At 38.2% G+C, this 23,635-nt stretch overlaps 1 protein-coding gene across 1 annotated transcript in view; it reads left to right on the top strand.

Annotated features, from left to right (window-relative positions):
* Positions 1-18,133, top strand: part of LOC108876794 (RNA binding protein fox-1 homolog 3) — a 266,422-nt gene extending 248,289 nt beyond the window's left edge. Inside the window, exons 9-13 of the mRNA XM_018666526.2 lie at positions 1,168-1,303; positions 4,197-4,236; positions 4,435-4,499; positions 14,491-14,569; positions 16,702-18,133. Coding sequence (XP_018522042.1) covers positions 1,168-1,303; positions 4,197-4,236; positions 4,435-4,499; positions 14,491-14,569; positions 16,702-16,746 — 365 coding nt within the window. The 3' untranslated portion in view covers positions 16,747-18,133. The remainder of the gene's footprint in view (positions 1-1,167; positions 1,304-4,196; positions 4,237-4,434; positions 4,500-14,490; positions 14,570-16,701) is intronic.
* The last annotated feature ends 5,502 nt before the right edge of the window (positions 18,134-23,635 follow it).

Below are 23,635 nucleotides of genomic sequence, written 5' to 3'. Positions count from 1 at the left end.
AATGAACATAACCTGTTTGGAGCGGTATAAAGATGCAGCATAAACTGCCATGGCAGCAAACCTCAGGTAAAACATGTCCATCTTGCGTAGCACAAGATAATCAGGAAGTTACACCCGACGTCACTAAGTTACCCCGATGAGCCAGTAACCTCGCTTCATAGAGCAGGCTTCAGGTCACTCCATCTTACCTATCCCTCCATCCCTTACATTTAGGTTTATTGTGTGATGCTGTATCAAGTTGTCAGGTTTTTCTCAACATTAAAATTTGTCTCATTTGAAGGCGTGATCAAGCTATTGAATTTCAACAGGAAGGTAGATTTTTTTGCCGAAATCAACATAGATTGTCTTTATTTGGGAAATGTGTGATTTCAATCTATCACTATTATTTTTTCATAGTATCAAATAGCTTTCATTTCCATATTTATGATGTCAGTGAATGGGGCTATAACATTGGCAGTTAAATTTTGACACTAAAATCTGGCATTGAAAACCTGAACTGAAAATGGAAAACATAGGCATTGAAATATTTGTATTAGCAAAAGTTGTATTGGCACTGAAACAAGTTTCACTGATAAAACACAGGCATCAAAAAATTACAATATTACAATATTATCTTATTTCATTTAGATTTTTACGGTAAAATGTGATTTTCAATGTCGATCTGCACTCTTCATGTCTCTCTTTTTTCAGTGACTTTTCTTTTAACACTTTTTTTGGCATAAGGGGGGGCTTGAGGGGAGCGACAATGAAACATTGACAATGTTTTCAATGTTTCAATTGTTTTTATTGTTTTTAATTGTCACTGTTCTAGCTCCATACTAGTGTATGTTGCACTTTGAAAAAATATCAATTTAAGGTACAGATGTTGTGTTCTTTTAAACATCTTGGTGAATATAATGAAATACAAAACACAGCAAGTTCAGAATCTACATCAGTCACATCCTAATCCCAAATGTTTTTCATCAAGGTTTCTTTTTTTTGGTTAAAGGATAAATCTGGTGATGTTTATATGTTTTTTTATTCCCCTGTTCCTCTGAACTCCATTGTTGTCCACACCCTTGCAATGGGTGACATGCTCCAAATATGCACTGTATTTATTCACACCCGAAAATAGTCCCCAACAAACACACTATTTCCTCTGTGTGTGTCTGGATGTCTCTCTTTTAGTTACTGGCTTTCCATACCCCACAAGTACAGGAGCAGCCATGGCCTACAGAGGGGCCCATTTGAGAGGGAGGGGTCGGGCTGTCTACAACACATTCCGTGCTGCACCTCCCCCTCCACCTATCCCTGCCTATGGAGCGTGAGTGCCTGCTAATACACACAACATGCTCAAATCTAACTGACACAAACATACACAGTCAAATAAACACTGTATGACAGATCTCAAAGACTGAAAACACGCGACAGCACATATCTAATTTACTGCATTACTCAAACACAGAAACTAACATACAAAAATACACACTCACACAGAAATATATACATACTCATACTTCACACACACATGCAGGTATAGAAGAATAGTGAGTGGAAAATAAAAAAGGGTGCCTTCTAATAGAGCTGAAAATTGCTCTTTGATTCCAGAATTGCCAAATTTGTCTTTTTTCTAATGTGTCATTCTTTATTCAGCTGTGATTGGACTGCTATGATTTGCCCTGCACAGGTCATAGCACCAAAACAGTTCCCAATACGGTTTGGGCCACCGCCGAGGAGTGCTTGTCCGGTTCTGAGCCCTCCCATTTGACCAGGTCCTGGAAGATCTTTCCATGCTGACAAGATCTAAAGAGACATCACAAAGTGTACACTGGATCTGGAATATATGGTTGGCATTCCTCGAGTGATGGGCAAACAAGTGAAAGAGGGGAATACTGATCTCTTTCTCCTGGCCGGAGAAAAGGTGCTGGTAGCTGGCAGTCATAAGTGCACTTGAAGAGAAACTGGCTGGTGGAGGAGTGTTACGCACATATTTCACCCAGAGGAAACTGAGAGGTGCTTAGGGGTTAATTGGAGTGGAAGATTTTACTTGCTGCTTGCAAAGTGAAGGGATGATTGTCTCTATTTTTTTGGGTCCACTTAAGACTAAAACTGTTGGAACACGAAATTGGGCTTGACATTTTTGGAACCATGGTGATAGGAGAGTGTGGAGTTAAACCAGCTGAAGAGAAGAACCTATATAGCCTGGTGGGCATTGAAACGCTTGATGATACAGATGTACTCCCACATTTTTGTGATCTGTCCAGACTAAAATGGCTGCTGAGCTCCCTCCAACCAGAAGGAACAGATAGCACAGGGATAGAATTTCTGGTCCTGAGTGGAACACTGTGTGAGAACCGCCTCTATTTCCACATTGAAGGTGTCACCCTCAACCACAAACTGGTGACTGGGGTCAGGGATTGTGAGGGCAAGAAAAGAGGTAAACTACAACACTGCATTAGAACTGGTGAGACCAAAGTGCATTACCAGATACTCGTAGTGACCTTTAGGTGTGTTAAAGGTCATCTCCCTCTCTGATGCAAATTAAGTCATAGGCATTTCTTGAGTCCAGCTTGGTAAAAATGGTGGTCCCTTGAAACAGTTCAAATGCAGTAGAAATTAATGGAAGGGGGTACCTGTTCTTGACAGTGATGGACAGGTTATGCCACCTATGGTTCTATGGTTTTGACCTAGGAACAGTACTAGGAAGGAGGTCAATAGCACAGTTGTAAGGATGACGTGGAGCAAAAACATCACCTTAAAGTCTAGCTAATCAGAAGGGACAGTCAGACAGGTCACTGCATTTCAGGATTCTGAGTTACAGGGGGAGGGAGACAAGGCAGATGTAAGACAAACAGTGTGACAGTGTTGGCTCCAACCTAGAATAGCCTCCTGTAGCTCAGTCCGCATGTGGCTTATGCCAACCATATACTAAAGATAACCCAGGATGAGTGAGAGCTGAGGTGAGTCAGTGACATGAAAGTTAATAGTTAATAAAAGATGCAGGAAGCTGTGTAGTGGGTTATGGAGCAGATGTCTGTCTGGGGTGCTGGCCTCCACACGTTCTGGCAGTGGCTCCAAATCCAACCCCCAACTGGTCAGTGAGCCTACAGTCCATGAAGTCCCTGTCTGTGCACCCTCCCAGTTGGTGACTCTGGGCTTTTACTGAACTGTGGCTGATTAGCTAGGACTCATTGGGAGGGAGCTTGGTTTGGTCCAGCTGCTTGGAGAGAAACACTTGGATGACTCTGGGTGCTGGAAGGATTTCTCTACTCATGGAGGCAAAGGTCAAGAATATTCATTCCACTTACCTTCTTCTGCCACCACCCTAAACTCGACACAGTGGTCTGCCACTTCTCTGCCTCTCTCGCAACCCCTCCCACCTTAAGGAAGTAGATAATGTAAGCAATTTTTGCCTGTTACCATAGAGTCATAGAGTTCTGGACACAACAGGTGAAGTTCCACAGGAACAGGTGGGAATGGTCGAAATTCTAGGAGGAGGCTGGGGACTGGGGATGGGGCTGCTGGAACTGCTAACTAATGGTCCCCAGAAACAGTCATCTCCCACGAGGGACAAGAGCTAATGTTCATGGTGGCGGATGGCATCAACCTGAGCAGGAAGCTCCTGAATTGGCTGAGTCATGGCTCAGCATGCATATGACTCAACTGCCTGACTCAGAGCAAACTTTTAGAGGTTCAAACAATTCAACTTTACTAAAGTAAAAGCAGGCAAGACCAGGTGAAAGAAACAGAGGCAGGCTGGGAGGGGTCAGCAACAGGGGAAACAGGTGACCAGGAAAGGGAGGAATTTTTTTATTATCCTACCTCATGACCTTCTGTCTCTTGGATCTTGAGTGACGCACAGTAACAAAAATAATAGTTTGCAGAGCCAGCACACCTTGTGTAAAAAGTGCAATAACGGCACTTTCACCATGCGCACCTTCATGCCTCAGATGTTGCAGTTGCCTAAACAAGTAATTATGACTGAAGTTTGTACAGAACTATGTGTGCGTCAGCTGTCCCTACCTATCCATTGCTGTTTGTGCTCAAGGAGTATATCAGGGATCTTAGACACAAACTGAATCTTCTACATTTTAAGTGAACTTCCAGCTGGTCAGAACAGACAAAATATTCATATCACAGTTGTAATTAAACACCATATTACCCTTGGATTCAATTTTACTTAAATGCTAAAAATGTTTGATATCCTCTGTCCACAGTGTAGTGTACCAGGATGGCTTTTATGGAGCAGAAATATATGTAAGTAAAATTCTATCTATATGAATTTTCATTTATTCTTCGTGAAGTTACTCACCATGATCATCATAATAATGTAGAACTGGGTATCTTTAGCATTTGATCCAATGCTTTGTATTTGCATTTGCGATGCAGTTGTATTTTAAGCTAGTGATGATATTGTGTTCCTAGGTAATATTGAATTCCACTGTCTCTTCTCAGGGAGGGTATGCAGCTTACAGATATGCCCAGCCAGCTGGTACTGCTGCAGCTGCATACAGTGACAGGTATGTTTGCTCCGGGTCTGGGAAGGTTTCATCATAAATAATCATGATTTTATTTACATCCAGTGTTTCACAAAACTCATTGGACAGACATGTCCGTGGCTCCAAGCAGGTAGACAACAAGTATAGAAGCCCAGAGGATTGTGAATTAAGGAAACTCCACACATAATGCTGCTCTGCTCTAATATGAAGTCCAGCCTAGTTTCACAGTCAGTCTAATACTATCGTATGGTGTTAAAAACAGCAAGATCCTTGAATTTAGCAACCCCTCATGAGCAATACAGTGTGGGATACCATAGTGATCAACCCTGGTTAACAGAGCCTCTAAGAGCCAGCTTTGTGATACCAGAACTTGAGTTAATTCCATGCATAAATGGCAGAGCCCCTTATCTTGCTTTCTTGATACAAGCTGCAGGAGCACATGTTGTCATACAGTATACAACCTAACAATCTCTACAGAGGCTCACCTGGTCAGGTGATGACCAGAAATGAAAACAATTAACAACCTGCCCACCTTCCTTGGTTGTGAGACAATATGGATACAGAAAGCAAATAGCAGCACAGACAGGAGAGAGCAGTATAATCCACTCCATCTTTCAATTGTCACTCCCCTTAGAACTCCTGTTGACCTCGCACCTGTAATCCATGAATCACTGGGGCCTGATGCCCTACCTTACCATCCCTGCACTTGCCCCTGCCACCAGGACTGCTGCTCTTCTACCTGTGCAGGTGTCCTCAGCTCTCTGGGAGCCTACAGCCTGCTAGTGATTTCTACAGGTTCAAAAGTGATATGTGTTTATAGAAAAATGTGTGTCTGGGCATATGTGTTTCAGCATTACGTGCACCTGCTACCACGACTATCTAGGTGTGTGTATACGAAGGTGCTTGGAGAGCTAATCTTAGGGAGATTGAGCATGCCAGACCTGATAAGAAACAGCCACAGCAAGAGCCTGTAGGCCTCCGATAATGTAAGATTTATCAGAGGCAAGGAGTGAGCACCGTGCTCAGGAGAATTATGAACAGAGCAGAGCAGGTGAAGGGGCATGTCTCTCTCCAGACTGATTTCATTCTCTTAGTTTTTTTCCTCTCTCATATTTCCTCTTTCTCACTCTTACCATTATTTGCTCTCCCTCTGTGGCTGATGTATAGTATTTCCCTCTCTACTCTCTCTCTGTTTCTTTTTTTATGCCGTGTCTCTTCCATTCTTTTTTTTAAGCTCTCCTGACTTAAAGGGAAGCCTGGGCAATGGGAGGAGATGGGGCAAAGGCTGATGACTGTGAAGGACTTTTATTTATTACGGGAAGTCGTACAGAGATTGAATGGGCTGGCAACTGAAAGACTATTTCTCTATACTGCCTCTTTAGAGGTGCACACGCATGCATGTACACACACACACACACACACACAGCCACTGTCTTAGCAGACAGTAGTAGTCTTAGGTAAGGTAATCAGGACTAGGACCTTGGAAAGGGATGGAAAATTTCCTGTAAATGTTCAGAAACTTTCCATGGGAAGTTAAACTGGGGAATTTTGGAAATGGAAACTTTCCATAGGAATTAACGGAAATAAATGGTAATTAACCATTGTTTGTTTTGTCATGCACAGATATGCGTGCAAACTAATACAAATTTTAAAAATATATATTTTTGACTTTGACTGACTTGTGAGTAGAACTTGTTTCTTTAAGCGAAAGCTTTTTTAGCCTAATTTTGGAACCAAATTCATCTAGTCCTTCTTCCATCATTTTCCAAATAGCACTAGAACAAAAACAACCCTTTAACGCCTACACCCCTGGAAATACAATGTTTTTAGGGCTCCAGTTCTATATTCTGCTATGTATTATACTCAGATTATTTTTGCAAAAAAAAGCATTTATTTTGAATTGAACACCAATTGATATATACGCCTTTGCACATGCTTGTTCATGTGGCAGTGTTTAGTGCTAAAGTTGAAGGCAACTGGACTTCTGAAAAGACCTAAAAGAAGTCCTGAATGACTGAGAACCTACACCGAGAACTTACAGCAGCAGTTCAGCTCTGAAGTCCCTCCAGTTGACTGGAGACTGGCAACTGGAAAAGTACTCATCTTACTTTCATTAATATTTCTGTAATGCATTTGTGTAGAAACTTACTTTAAAAACTGCCATGCTCTACTCTATTTTGCCTTTACAACAAGCCCTCATTTGCGATAAATCTGTGTTTTGCGTCTTTATTTATGCTTTATTTATCATCAAAATAATTTTTACCATTCTGATTAATGAAAATCATGGCAGCCATATTGACTATTTATACATATTGCGCCATGTTAAATCATGCAAAAACAGCTCCAATGAGTCACAATATGGCGAATCCCGAATTTACAGACATTTTCTACTACATTTATGCTGCGTCCTTAGCATTTAGAGATCTAATTTAGCATGAATTCACACTTCAGAGATAAAACAATTTGCCAAGATAGTAATCTGAAAGCTGCAACAGTCCATGTGCTTGTACAGTGCTGTAGCATGTGCAATAAAAATGACGCTCACAAAGGATACGGCCACCAATGTGCGGTTCTGCCACAAAAACAACCCCGGAGAAACTGAGGGGGTTTTTAGAGATTTTGAATATAGAGGTTTTGGAGATAGTTGGGACCATATTTTGAACAGTTTTGTGCCCTGGTAGTGCAGTGTGTGCATGATGTAGGCATTATAGAAATGTACATGTTCAAATAGCCCAGGTTATGCTGAAAAAAATGATATCAGTTACTTGCTTGTATCTTGCAGTACTGGATTTATACAGTTCATTAAATAGTAAGAGGTCCGATGCACAAGTACACTGACAAAAGTGGCCTAGACCTCAGAGGGTTAAAATCATGCAGTTACAGATCAGGAAGCTCCAGATAATGTTCACATCAAACAGAATGGTGATATCAGTAACTTTGACCATGCCATGATTGCTGGTGCCAGATGGGCTGGGGGGTCATCTTAGAATGCACAATGTCGAACAATACTGAAGCAACTCTTTATACAGTTTGCATTACCAACATGCATCTTGGCCAAACAGTTACCTACAAAATTCACTCACACCACCAAAACACGTCATACGTCTCACAACAAGCTTGTCCGCCAATTAAAACTGGCAATAATTCTCACTTAAAAAGCATTTATTGTCAGTCATGACACACTAACCTAAAAAAACTCTACCAACAGAGAACATTATATAAAATATTTACTCTGAATGATTTTTCACATAAATCAGTATTTCATTATTTGACTGTGCTTAAGTATACTGTAATGTAAGAAGAATGAATCAGAAATGCAACAATTTGCTTCAGTATCCTTTACCTTTCTATATCTTTGCATATAGTTTTTTTTGTGAAATAAAAAATATGAAAAATTTCAGAAGAAAAGTTAAATCCACAGTTTTACAGTACTTTGCATTGTGCAAACCAATGTATGTACCGTTTGGTCAGTGAACAAACATGTTACTTGGACATACTGATACTGGAGTTCTTTCACACATTCACTGATTCTCTCAAAGGATACAGTGTACACCTGCATCATCCTTATGTATCACCCCAACACACCTAAGTTGTTTTAGAGTAAAATGACAGGGTATTTGGATTAATTTTGGGTGAAACTTATAATACCCATCTAAGCAGTCTTTCCATATGTCCACAACAGAGCTGCTAACAAATGGAGAGACTTTATCGCACTAAATGATCACATAATTATTATTATATCTTTGATTGAACAAAGATGCTTTTATCCACACATACTTCCCATGATTATAAATTATAAATATAAAAAAACATTTCAGTCATATCGACCTTATCAGATATTAACACTCTCTGCTTTGGCAGCAGGAACAGCTTGACTTTACTCTAACTTTTCTATCAGCATCACCTATTCACAGCAATTCAGAATAAATCACCATCAGACAAAAGAGCAAAATGCTCACTCAGTAACTAAAAGCATTTATTTATTTATTTACAATAAATCCTCAGCCTAACTTATATAATTGAAAATTATTTCTAGTGTTTCTATTCTAGTCATGTGATCATGTTGTTCACATTTTACCTTGCTAAATCTAACTTTTTGGACGTTGCTAGAAAGGAAATGATATGTAGCTATCATTGTGTTACTTCTCATATCATATTAGGTACCTTACTCATGGTTCTGAACACGCTGCTTTTAATAAACAACTCCACCTCTTTCACATGAACCATCAGAAAATCCTCGGTTGACTTAATGAGTTGATAACCAGTGTCGCATGACTGCTTAGCCAGACTGTAGTTGTTAAGTTTGGTGAAGTGAGATAATGAAAAGATATCCTGGGTATGTTGAACTTGCTTTGTAGTACAGGCCTCAGGACTCAGAGCTAAGAAGAATTTGTTTATGCTTTTGTTTTGGACAAACCAGCTTATAAAATGCAACAATGTGATCCTGACTAAATACTAGTACTAGGTCTTTAAACATTGGGCATGCAGAAGTTGTTGTGGTTAGCTTGGACCGTTATCAAGGAAGAACAAACAAGCCCCTGCACTTCCACTTGATTTTGAGGAACTATCAATACTCATTTCCATTTTTTGTTACCTGTCATGTCTGTCTACATTTTGGTTCTGCGTGAACAACAACATGGCGGCGACTACCCAGAATGCAATGCGATTCCCTTTGTCTATAGAGTATGTCAAATAATTGACCTCAGACAAATCTTACAAACAAAAAGGTGTTGTGGTAGTTCAGTTAGTCACAATTTACTAAAAAATTTAAAATGTACAAATTAAATGTACTTTTGTTAGTTGAAATAAAACAATTGAAAACGAAAATTAGACTCCTTGAAAACAACAAATAATAATGTTTTAAAATTATATTAAACCAAATCACTGTCACCAAAATTAAATACTTATACCCCAAACATTACAGTACAAAACTTAAATCTCTGAGTTATTTAACAAAGCCCTTATTTCTCACTCCTTAAAAAGCCCCCCACACACAAACACAAAAATAATAATAATAAAAGTTGCAGGCCTATGTGTTTCGGCTGTGGCCCTGGGTGTGGGTCCTGATCCTAAGCAGAGCAAAACACAGAAAATCTAACAGCTCAACGTTAGTCCTGGCTCTGGAGAAACAGTTGGTGGTCCAAAAGATGAAACCAGATGGCAACAGAGGTGAAATCCTCATTAGGAATCCCTGAATAGTCCTCCAGAAACACAGAGCCTTCCACGGGTAAGAAATGGCGTCCACTCATTTGCGACAACAAAGTCTTCAGCTTAAGTTACCACAGCCACACTAGCACAAAAGTCCACCTTAATCATAATGATTATGATTAATCATTATGATTATCCAACAACAATCAAACAACATAACTTGAACTAAGGATACACCCTGAGTTTTCATTTTGTTGACACCACAGCTGGCTTTTAACACTCTCTAAAACAGTTTGTTTTAACCCATCACACCTCATTTATGACTTATCCTACTCTCGCAGTTCACTTGAAGTTTTCTTCTTCTCCCTTTATTAACCAAGATAACTTTCAGTTTAATCATCTTATTGGATTATTTTCATCTGTTTTTTATTGGAAATTTGCCTATTTTAATCTCTTACTTTTCTACCGGGCTAAATGCAGTGTTGTACAGTGAAATGCACAAAAATTCAATATATTTTAAAATAATATTAAAAAAAATTCAGTATATGTAAAAATGTAAACATACTGTAATTCACTGTAATGTGTAGTACAGTTATCGCTGAAGGATGTACATCTCACTCTGTGTTTTGCCAGAGAATTCATACTGTTGATGCACCTATAGAATGCTGCAGATTTGGTTGCACCCCTAAACCGGCCTTTCTCAAAAAGAAACATGGTCAGTAGTTGTAGCACTTCTCATTGCTCTTGGACTTTCTCCTTTGTCCTCCGTGCATCCTCTTCCTGCCACTCTTCTTTTCCCACTAAGTTTTGATCCATGTTTCCAAACAAAATCATTCTGAAGCCACCCCCTTTTGCCGAGACTAAAAACAGGACACCTGGGTAGCGTTTCAGCTGGAATTGCAATCAGCTGTGTTTGAAATTATGTTATTTCATTTTTTGTAAATGTTGTGCTAGGATTCCCCAGATATTTCAATATAGGCACTACAGAAATACAGGAAATTTATTTGCCAGTTTTAACAATTTGGAAAAGATTGTGTTAGCAATATTCACTGTTTTACAGGTTGTGCACTATGAGTGAAAAAAGAGTTCATTAATTTTGGTAAATGTGGTCATTGAATGCATTGTGTGAAAGCAAAGAAAAACAATCCACAGTTTGGCCCACATAGTTCTGTTTTGCTGACTCTGTGAAGAGTTAGAAGAATGCGACTTCTGTTTTGACCAATGCATGAACAGGCAATTAAAAAGAAGAAAGAAAAAAAAATCAATCATGGTTTAAATGCTACAGCCTGAGTATTGTTGCTCCCCATGTGCATCCCTTTACAGCCACAATTTGCCATCTTCTAATAGCTACTTCTAGCATGATAATGAACCATGTCATGAAGCTAAAGTCTCAAACTTTTAATGAACAATGACAATGATTTCAGTGTGCTTCAGTGGCCTCCCCTGTCAACAGATCTGAATCCAGTAAAACACCTTTGGAATGTGTTAGGTCAGGAGATTGGCAGCATGAATGTGCAGCTGACAAATCTGCAGAAATGATGTGACACAATCATGTCAACATGGAGCAAGAATGTTTCCAACATCTTTGTTGGCAGAGGAGGGCTTCATTTAACATTATAGCAATAATAACAATCACAATCAGTTACTGAAATACAAGGAGGAATTTCTTACACACTAAAATGACCATACAGCCAGACACAAAGTAGACATAAGCATGTGAAAGGATTTTCTTTTGAAACTGCATGGCTTGCAGAGGAAATTAACTGGTTATAATGGGTAATTAGTACATGAACAACACTAGGCTATCTTATGATAAAACCAATGGTCTTTGGCCTTCTGTACAAGAGGAGTATCTCTTTAACACCAATGCCATGGCTCAGCAGAAAGCGAAGTTAAAAAAAGACCACCAGTTTTGTTGAAAAAATAAATCGTGGGTTACTATACCAATGATATACTGTATGCTGAAGCCATGGGTGGAGTTCAGGCAGGAAGTTGATAAGTAGAAGTTTGTGGGAATTGGAGTCCAGGCATGTGAAGCCCCAACATGTTCAACATGTTTATCTAGGTTTTCATAGATTCCAGTTCTACATAGTTCCAGTGGCCCCGCACATGGAACAGTAGGTGGAAAATGGTTGTTTAGTCAATGGACGGAGATGTATTTAACAAAATAATTATTTATTTATATTTGTTTTGAAATAATACATCAAGAAGTTTTTGATCAGACAAAAAAACAAAACAACAACCAAAAAAAAAGAACCTCAAGACTTTATGTTGGACTCTTGGAAATACTGAAATGCTTTTTTCCCCCCGCTATTTTCTAATATTTTAATATTATGAATCATTTAAAACTTACTCACTACATGTCTGTTGTAGGCATGCCTTTTAATGTTATTTTTATGCCATATATTGTCATTATTAGGCACGCCATTATTATTATATACATATTATATTAGTATAGTACTGTACTCTTCTGGGTCTTTACCCCATGAGAAGTCATGCTACAATAGCAGTTCCTGCTCACATTGTAGTCATGGAAATAGACAATAATCTATGGATTACTATTGCTACTGAACAAATATCTGTTCTATGATTTCTAAGCATATATTTGTGGACATACATCAGTATGTCTCACTCATACCAGTAACCAGTGTGTCAGATTTGACTAAGACTAATAAAAAAATAAAAAAAACAGCAATGGATCATATGATTAATCATAGGAAAACATTATCTGTATTATAATTCATTCCTTCCTCCCTCCATGTAAACTCCAAGTATCTCTCCCTCTGTAATATGGAATTTATCACAGTGTACCCGTGCAGCCACTTATCTTTTCCGTCCAGACCTATGTTGGCTTGCCTTTACTTTTAGAGGAGAATAAACAAACAAGACAGGAAGAGAGGAATATAAATAAAGCAGTTGGTGGCATCAGACAAAGAGGAATGGAAGGGTAGAATGAGACCGGAAAGGGACATTGAGGGAAGGGATTAGTTCCAAGCCAGTGCTAGTGAAAAGACTGGAAATAAGCCTCAGGAGACAGACAGAGAAAGATACAGGGGGAGATGGCAGATAGGGGAAGACATCAAATAGGATTGGAGGAGAAAAGGAGGTGAGGAAGAAGCTGGTCTAGAAGGGAGGGGGGTATGGGACATCATCAGAGCAATTTTCTGGCTCGCTGCAAAATTCTGTCAAACCTATACTTCTTTACTTCCGTGTGTGTTCTGTATCTGTTTCCCCAAAGGATGATCTTCTCATTTTTTCAACTTGTTCATAATCTTATCTCTCCCTCCCTTAAGCGATCTACTACTCTTATCATTATGTCCATTTCTTTTCTTGTCTTTCTCTTTTTCCTCTCCAGTTGACGTTACTTTTATTGCAATCTTTCCCCATCAACTGGAAGATAAAACATTTGTCCCCTTTTCCTCATAAATTGAAATGGGTAAAACAAATCATTGCAGTCACACACTCTCACCTTTACAACGTACATTTATAGGGAAACATCGATTGCATTTTCATCACATAGGTCTGTCCTTAGCGTGACTGAGAGGGGGAAATGATTATAGATCTCTGCTCCAGACCTCATTTAAAATCGACGACCCAATGCCTTACGTGTCTCATGCATACTCATTTTAGCACTGCCTATCCATTATCAGGCCTATTCAATCAAAGCCAACGTGCACAAGGTTTATGCCTAGTGGTTGGAGTCAGAAAAGGGAGAAACAATTAACAGTATTTCCCAACTGATTAACTTCACCTTTGATTTGTACTGGTTCAAAGAAGTAGTGATAGTATCGTTTTATGTTTGGTGAATAAGTCATAATGTCACTTTGAGTGTGAATCTACTGCCTCATGTATAAAAAAACTCCTCCTCAGCTGTCCTAACTTTCCAGGAGTTCCTAGCAGGTGGTAAATAAATAATACACACTCAGTTGAAAGTTTATCAAGTACACCTAGCTAGAATAATGCAGTCTAATTACTACAGTAAAACCTGCCTTGATGAAGGTTATAATGTTCAGTTTCTTGATTCAACTTTTGTGAAATTTTTGAAGAATGTAGTTTGTGGTACTGTTGAACTATACTGCATTATACAGAGAGGTGTTTTTGTTTGTGTAGTTACCCTAAAAGAGAAGAGAAATACCTGTCCATGTAACACGATACAATTAATCAAAACTACAAACTGTAGCCTCCAAAATAGCTGAATCAATACCTTTCTAAAAGACTTTCAACACAAACTGAACATTATAACCTTCATGGAGGTTGGACTGCTCTGTCAGACTGTATTAGTCTGAGGCAATCACCCAGAACTGTACCTAGAACTGTATTACCACATACAATGCATTATGGATACACAATCCTTGACACAAAGCTGCATGTAGTTTTATTACTGTTATTATTTCAGTAGATGTGAAGCTTTGGTGTTAAATATTCCCCCATAAAAATATGTTTAATTACCGGCAGCACAGGAATACTGAATGATTTCTGGGGCTCTTTGCACAATATAAATATTAAAGCAATGTGTAGTCTGCTGTTTGCTGCTGTGTGTACCTGATAGATACTTAAAGGTAGGTCAGTTGAAGCCAGTTGTTCAAATTTTCCCCATTATTTTACAATATTTAATTAGAAATGTTGTCAAGGCACATTCACAGAACTCATGTCCTAATCTGAGATAGGAATTATTTTAATCTTAGTTCCCTGGAGGGATACTGTCATTCTTGATAAATGCAAGTCCTGATCTTTGCAATATATTTATAGATTGTGCTCAGCTACATTTTTCTGTTTAAAATCTTGGGGAAGCTACAGTAGGTCTTAAGGTTTTGTACTGTCTTATCATATTAAATACTGTTTCTGCCTGTTTTCTCTACTGTAGTTATGGCAGAGTCTATGCAACAGCAGATCCATATCACCATACAATTGGTCCAGCAGCCACTTACAGTGTGGGCACTATGGTGAGTCTGTTTTCTATGTTTTAGCGTCTGATCATCTGTATTGTATGTATGTATAGTTTACCAGACTGTATGAGATACCATAATGAACTGGTCTCATGTCTAATCATTTTCTGACATGCCTTGGTAATGGTCTTGGAAGATCTTCAAGATAAGAGTCTGTTCTTACTTTTCAACTTCTTGTTTCTATGAGTTGTGTTTCCCTCCGAGAGGTCAATTTTTAATGTTTAATGTGAATCTTTGCCACTTCAGTAAATGAAAAAGGGACTTTGCCTTATTCTCCAACTCCCCATTCAATTTCATTGGCCTGACACTCTCTGCTTGAAATCCAATTGAGACTGAGAATTATTCCCCACAGGAAACAGTCTCTTCAAATTTGCAAGGGGAGCCCAATGGTTAATGTTTGTTTTTAGCTAGCTTTGCAGCTAACATCAAAGATGAAAAAAATATTTCTAAAGAATGAAACAAAGCACCCCAGAAGATGGAGGAGAAACAGAAAGTACAATTTGTTTTCTTTAAAGGGTGTGGGTAACCCTCCTTCATAAACAACCACCCATAGTACATTTTTCAAAATACCATGGGAGATTCAAGTAGAAAGAGAAAAAAAAATATTATGACTATGAAAAAGAAGGATGAGTAGGACAGGGAAAAATTAAAGTTTCTGGTCAAGCCAGAGCTGCTGATTGGTGCAGCATCTTGGACTCCAGACAGATACGGGTTAATGCTGAGTGCTGATGTGTTTGTGGTGATGGAAATCAAAAACCCTACCACCTCCCCATGCACCCCCCAGACACCCCCCTTCCCCTACTAGTGCAGCTGCTAGCTAAAAGCCTTCATTAATTATGACCATTTTTTCCTCTTCATTTACTTAATTGAAACAGTGGCCTGTGTTTTCCTCCTTATTACTCTACACTTTCTTCTCTTTTTTCTTCAAATGACTCCTCCCCTTTTCCTTGTCCTCCCATGTATAATCCAAACCCCCTCATTACAATTTTTTATTCTTGAGGTAATGAGCAAGGTAATACTGATGAAGTTATATTTACATTTAGAGAAAAGATATGCAAAATACTTTTTATTAGCACTTTTTTCAGGTCCTGTGTGATTAGGCCAACTGTAGACAGGATGAGATATTCTGGAATAGGTAGGCCTAAAACTGCCAGACAGATCAGATAGAAGGTTTATCAGACTCTTTGAGACAGTCTGCAAACATATGAGAAAGACTTTTAAAACCCTGAAAAGTAATGAATGCAACAATCATTTATTTTTGGTGATTGTCCCATCACCAACCTGTAATTACAACATTCACCTTTTTATTAACTGTAACCACAATCTTTCACTAATCTTAAGTCTTTTAGTTACCTCATCAGACTAATACTTTAATCATAAAGAAGCAATATTTGTAGTTCTGCTATTACCTGCATCAGCTGTGCAGACAAGACTTAGAATTAGGAAATCATCTTGTTTTTGTTTTTTTTAAAGAAGAAAATAATTACCTAGCTTCTATTGCTTTTATGGATGATTTACTTTATATAAAAGTAAAGACCAAGCTGGGATAGTTAAAAACTTTTGGCATTAAGAGCGAATTTCTATTGTTACTTATTGGTTGTGGGTTCACCAGAGAGCTTGTCATATAGCAAATACTTAATGCCAACTGGCAGCTTTGAGGTTAACTGAGATGTCATCTCAAACATTATCACAGTGGCTGAAAGCTGAAACAGTTGCCCCAAAGTAGTCTGAAAATCTCATTCAGCTTGTAATGTGTCTCTTGCTAGCAGTTGTGAGAATCGTTGTTTCAGAGATATTAAAGCTTAAAGTAATGTATGTTTTGAATATTTTTGCTAAGTCAGCTGGAACTGTTAAGGATTCAGTGTGAACATGTCATAAGAAATAGTAGATCAATGTAGAATATTTTCATGTACATACGTACAGCAATCATACACAGTCACCGTCTTTCAATTCACACATGTCCTAACTGCCTTCTGCACAAAATCACTCCCCATTAAAATTGAGTCAAGTGGAAAGGGGGATGAACCTTTCTTTGGAGGAAAGAGATAAGTTAATAGTTAATTCTCATATTAAAAATGAGGATTCTACATTGAATACTGATTGGAGCTTTTTCATCTTTGATGTTGCAGGCTAGCCTTTACAGAGGAGGGTGCAGTCGCTTCACTCCCTACTAGAAAAGAGGGAGACACGCCCCCTTTCCTTCCCTGAAAAACAGACAAAAAAGCAACAAATGAAATCACTAAATAACCATCTTTACCCTTTTTATGGAAAACTAAAAACAAAAGGCTTCCAGGTGGCAAACGTGACCCTGACATGCAAGAATTCTCAAGTAGCTTCCCTTTTTACAGAGTGTACACACTGTCATTTATTGATGTAATGTACTCATTTCTGAAAATAACATTTTGTTACCCTGTGTTAACTTGAATGTATTTGCAATGAAATGTCTGTAATGAAAAAAAGACATCAATTATCAATATGGACAAAGTGAGGTATGGAAAACTTTAAACCTTCCTCCTCTTCAATCTTCCTCTTTTTTATTGGTCCGCAACTCAGCTCCTTTAGAGTGGCCTTTTGTGCTAGTTTAATTCCATCTAATTTCCCTACCTTTATTGTTTCAATTATTCATTTCCCCCATATACATTAGAAGCACTAATGTTCAGCAATTGGGCAACAAATTTCAGATTAGATTTATTAAGTAAATGATACAGCCATTCCATCTCCTTAGAGAACTGGCTCCATTGTATGTGAGCCAATAACTGGAGCTGAGTTTCAGACCGTCTTTAATGGGACTCAGAGCTGTTCAGTCCAAAGGAGGTGGAAACTGTTACAAAAAAAAAGAAAAAATGGCTACCAGGAAGTGATGCATTATGAAACTCAGAGTGTGAGAGGAAGAGCCCGATACATTACAAAATCTGAATGCAGGAAGAAGTGATGTATGGCAGGATGGGGAGCAAGAGATACAGCAGCCATTGCAAGATGGGAAACAGTGTGTTACAGCTTATTAATCGCTGGCATAGTGCTAGAGGCATGAGGTATCCCATTACTTCTGAATGGCTTTAAGAGAACACCACATGATTCACACACAAGGCTCCTTACTGTTTCACATCCTGCACATACACATACTAAGCAATATGTCAATTATAGTGCATTCAGAAAGTATTCAGACCCCTTCACTTTTTTCAGAGTTTGTATTGTTGTAGCCTCATGTTAAAAAAAATACATCTAACTTTCTCCTCATCAAACTACATTCAATACCCCATAATGACATTAAAACTGAATTTTCAAATGTTTTGTTAATTCATTTTAAATGAAAAAATTTAAATATCACATTGACATAAGTATTCAGACCTTTTGCTGTCTCACTTGAAACTTAGCTCAGGTTGCACCCATTTCTCTGGATCATCTTTGAGATGTTTCTAAACCTTGATTGGAGTCCACCTGTTGTAAATTCAATGGATTGATGATTTGGAAAGGCACACGTCTGTCTATATAAGAGCTTTGTTTTTGCTCTGATAAGCCACAGGTTGACTCCAGTCAAGGTGTAGAAACATCTCAAACATGATCCAGGGAAATGGGAAGAACCTGAGTGAAATTTCAAGTGTCATAGTAAAGGGTCTGGATACTTGTCAATGATTTTTTTTTGAAATTATTATTTTAGACTACAGTGTAATGAACTGTAGGGGTCTGTATATGTGGGAATACTGACAAATATTTTGGGAATTAGTGAATGGATGGGAAGAAGAATATCAAAACATCTTGACTGATACAGCCATCTCTTATCAAATGCCTAAATTTTAAAAATAATTTGTATGGTTTTTGTCAACCAGAATTAATGAATGTTCAATATTCACTTTCCTTTTATCTCTGGTATATTCTACTCTATCCTGATGATCATACTGTACTTCATTTTATTTCACCTTATTCAGCCTGACATCCTGCTCATGAAATCCCTAACCAGTCAGTAGTAAATGACATATCTGTCACACATGTCAGTTAGTGGACATGGAAGCTATGATAGCAGCCTTTATGTGTATGCTATCATGCTTCTGAATCCATATCTAATATTATTTTTTACAGAAGTAAAAATTTACACTTTTCGTTGATTGCTATTGTTAGCATTGAGGTTGATCTACTGTCTCCAAGTATCTGTCTTTGTTCTGGTGAAACATCATGAAGACAGCCAACAATTTGTAATGCTCCCCTTCACGCACAAAAACAGCCTCAGACCATCTCATTGGATTGGATGTCAAGTAAAAGCAGGAAATATGTTGAAATATGCACAGGTAGATGCTAAAAATCAGTCATGTAGTTAAAACTCTTTGCATCAGTTACAGGGGTTTTGAGTGCACTGTTAGACAATGACTGAGACTCAACATGTACACTCACGTGCTGCATAGCTCAGGAGACATATGCTAAAAGCAGCACAGCATTCCCTAATACACCCAAGTGTTCAGTTACCCACTAATCTCACTCCCTGTCTCCCAGGCAGATACACACACAAACTCTCCCACCAGTAAATAGCATCTGTACCTGCTGTGTCTGATTGGATCGTAAAGAGGGGAGTCAGTAGCACAGGAAGAGAGGGGAGTGTGAAAAGAAGCAGCACCCGAGCAATTTACCCTACAGATTAGAGATAGGAGAGTTCAGTCAATAAGCACTGATCTCATTTGAAGATATACCAGACTGACTATACTCACATATCTTCGCACTAGTTTGTCTATTACTGTTACTACTGCATCTGTCTGCACAGTGTCTTTTCTCTCTTTTTCTTGCTGTTTCCAATGAGGGTAAGGCCATTGTTACAGCTAATATGGTTTGGACAAATCTCCCACTCCCTGTCTAACCGCACATCTTCTCTTTTTAATTTACACAGAGAAAGTGTGGCCTCAGTCTAACATGTCTGCAGACTCCTAAAACCAGCCATGGCATTTGGTACCACTCTTAGTTTCCCCTCAGTATTTAGTCATAACATTTGCTAAAAACAACAATTCATCAGCAGTTTTAGGAAATCACTGAGCCTTTCTTAAAAATAAAAATGTATATTTTTAAGTCACTTTTAGAGATTCGAAAGGAGTGCCACAGAAAGGGTGAAAAGGGTGACCTGAAAATGTTCTAGTCTCAATACATTTCTATCAGGAGAGACTTAGAAGAACAAGAGCCAGAAGGAAATCTGGAGTAGAAGACTAGAAAAAATGTTATAAGAATATTGTTTATTAAAGAATATTGTTTCTTATAAGAATTTATTTTGCACAGGAGTAATAGACTTCTGACACTAAGGCCATGGCAGGAAGTAGATCACCATGGGAAGCAGTCAAATATAAGTGGTGCTTTTGAAAACTTTCCCCCAGAGCATGAGAGGTAGAGAGGGTTGGAGGTGGGTTGCATGATGTCACAGTGCTGAAATGGCAACTGAATGACAGCAGAGGGAGAGAGAACATTTTTAAAGCTTGATAGCTTATAAGTGATTGGCTCAAGGTGAGCGTATCAGGTTGTGATTGGATGCAGACAAGCTTAGAGATTAGAAGGAAAACTACTTGTAACTCAGATGGCATGCACAGAAAGATGGTCTTCCTGACTGAACTTTCACTAAGCTTGATTACTAAAGCTATATAAATGATGTCATGTATATTGATTTAGTAATGAGGGGACCTTCAAGTCTTAAGGATTTTTAGAGTGAAGTTGTCACCACTGAGCTTGGAACCCCAGAAGCAGAACACAGACTGCAAGACAAACAACGTTTATTTAGGAATTGGTGGTGAAAAGGGGTCAGGATAGTGCTGGTCCAGGGAGGAGTGCTGCGGCAAGTGAAGGAGTCCAGGGGTGGGGAAAGGTTGTGCTGCTGTTGGTGCTGGTCCCGATGGAAAATATGAGTGGCAGGCAGAATGGAGGGAATGGCAGGTGGGCTGGCAGGCAGGCTGGCAAAAACAGAACAGAGAACACAGGGTAAGAAATGAACAGACTAGTACTACAGCAGTAGCTGGCGTAAGACTAGAAGAGCCAAACTTCTCTCAAGACAAACCATGAACAGGAGTGACGATCCGGCAGCGAATGAAGGCAGGACCAGGGATTAAGTACATCCTGGGAGATGAGCAGATAGGAAACAGGTGAGCTTGATTGTAGAGGCACGGCAGGTGTGGAGTGGTAGACCCAGCAGGAGAGACAGAGAGCAAGGGGGAGGGGCAGGCAACACAGAGACAGACAAACAGACAGACACTGACAGACAGGTCAAGGAGCTGACCTCGTGACAGAAGTCATCAAGTTTTAAAGAAGTTTTAATACTTTTATTTTGTCAGTTTTGTGTTTATGTGGAATGAATGAAAAAGTTGAATGGGGAGTTAATTGGAGCTCAACAACTCATATGCAGGTTACTGTAGCCATTTCAAAAAGAAGAATTATCATGCCAAAATTGTTTTCCAATGTCTAATGCACAACCACTGTGACAACATGAGTAATTTGATTCATCCTTCATCTTATATTAAAGGCTTGAACAGATATGCGCCTTTGACATGCAGAACATGGTTACATGGAACACAATGTATTCTCAGTGGTAATGGGATATCAACTGCTTTTCATGACATTTAATGAAAATAAAAATCTGATATTTGTGTTTTCTTAAATCCATCATGCTTCCATGCACTTTGACATTTTTAAATATTTGTCTTAAGGCTGTGAGAGTCTTTTGCCTGCATTTGTGTATCATAGGAAATGGTGTAATAATATAGTATTAATCTATTGTTTAGATTGATATTGATATTAGGTTCTTAAACAACAGAAGAAAATATATATCAAGAGATAAAAAAAATATATATATGTTCTTCTTTTGGTATAGTTACAAAGCAGTGATTTGGGGTTAGACAACTGTAAGTTTTTACATAAACATATAAAATGTTATATTTATAGATTTTGTTTTAGTTTCAGTTGAAATTGATGTCTTTCTGTGTGTCTGTGGTCACATGAGGTGTGTTATTACTGTCTATTGCAATGTCTCCTTAATAACCCCTATGTTGGGCAAGATATTTTATTTTTATATACTTCCATTCTGTTGATTTTTTTTTTTTTTTTGCAATGGAGAGCACAAGTTTATTTCTTCTGACATCATGAACACACAAAACCTGTGCTTAGTGATGAAGCAACCAGCCACTGAGAGAAAAAAGAAAGAAAACAGTAGTTTAATTATTAATGTGAAACAAAGGCAGTGGAGTGAAAGGTTCACAAGTTACATATATAAATATTACCTCAAATCATTTCTTTATTTTTCTACCTAACTGGACATAAATCATGTAAAATCATCGGCTCAAAGAAGAAAGAAGAAGAAGCCCACTGTTCCCTCCGTTAGTTAACAACACTGTTGTTTTGGGGAGACTGTCCTCTCATAAAAACACAATCCCATAGCTCATTTGTCTAAGCAGCTTAACCACCATAGTTAGGTTTTATTGTTAAGCAACATCTTTCAGCAAATGCCCCAAAATAACATTAATTTACTTCCAATTGACAAAACCCTCTGGTGGTCATAGGAACTATGATAGAAGCAAAGGAGGAAGTCAGGCAACATTATTATAGAGTGAGTTGTACTCGGAAGTTGGAATTTCTAAGTTCCTAGTCTGAAGTTTCAACTGGAATTTCCCCTTGAAGTAGAGCTGAACGATTCATCAAAGTTGAACTGCAATCATGATTTGAACTAATGCAATCTGCAAGCTGAAACTGTGATTATTTTTACAATAGTGAGTCAATGGACAGTTGTTTTAGCTGCTTCACAGTTCACACACACAGCACTGCAGGAGTGACAGGCTGTAAACAATCAAATCATGTCTTCAAATGACCAAACCACAAAACATATTCTATACATATTCTGTGGGAAAATTATTGCCACTGATATTACAAAGTTGCAAACTTTTCATCAACTGTGTCTGTCTCTACAGGCTCTCTGTGTGCCTGTCAGTCTCCTGTCATTCCCCCCCTCAGTGTATCTGCATTATTTTGAAAAATCACCACAGGCAGCAGTGTGACCAATGTAAAGTCACAGCAAAGAAGGCAAGAGAATGTAGTGCTACTGTTTGTTTTGGGAGAATTGTTCTATGGTTCATTATGTGTATGTTCTATACCATTTATTGTTAGAATAAATACATTTTGGATTTGTATATTTTCATTCTCATCCTTGGATTAGTACACAGAGCATTTCATATTTCAATGATATGTATATAGTTATCCTGTACCAAAGCTTGACTTTCAAAATTATATTGCAAGTCAAATCGCAACATTTTTCAGAAAAATCGCAATTACATTTTTTCCCAAAACTGTTCAGCCCTACCCTGAAGTCAGATTTCCAACACATAAAGTTGGAGAAACCCCACCAACCTTGGTAATTCAAGATGGCTGCTATTCACATCAATAGTAATGAATACTAATTTTATTGTTTATGTTTGTCTAGTTTATAGCAGTTCTGTTTATTATTAAGATAAGAGATAAGATGTACTTTATTTATCCCACTTATGGGAAATTTACATGTTACAGCAGCAAGAAAGAATGACAAAAATAGAGAAATAAAATATAAGAAAGGCACAGAAGTAAAAGTGCAACAATCAGCATAACAAGTCTGTAATAAACAGAAAATGTGCAGTTTCACATTAAGCCAATCATGCATGATAAAAACAAGTAATAAATAAGTAATAAAGTACAAGTAATACAATACAAGTAATAAAAATATAACAAGTTAAATTTTTTTCAGTTGGACAGTATTTCAGTTTTTATCCGTGGACATGTTGCTACACTCTTTGTATGTGCTAACAATGGCTAGTGTGGGATACGTTCGAATTTTCAACAACATTCTGAAGTGTTTGCATTAAAATCTAATGTTAACAACTGAGGTGTTCTACAGGTAGAGAGAATATTTGTTTTGAAGTTGTACTCCTGATTTCTTTACTGGAACACCGTTAACTCAGAGGTGATGTCACTCCTAGTTCCTTCTTCCGACCTAAATCGAATGCCGCAAAAGTCCACGTAGGAGGGAGGACAGGGTGGATGTAAAGAGAGATCATGATTTGGGTTCAAATCAACTACTACTTT

Source organism: Lates calcarifer, unplaced genomic scaffold (genome assembly GCF_001640805.2).
Source record: "Lates calcarifer isolate ASB-BC8 unplaced genomic scaffold, TLL_Latcal_v3 _unitig_5784_quiver_486, whole genome shotgun sequence".
In the NCBI taxonomy this organism is placed as follows: Eukaryota; Metazoa; Chordata; class Actinopteri; family Centropomidae; genus Lates; species Lates calcarifer.
Note: the sequence above shows the minus strand (reverse complement) of the source record. Positions and strands in the feature narration are given on the sequence as shown.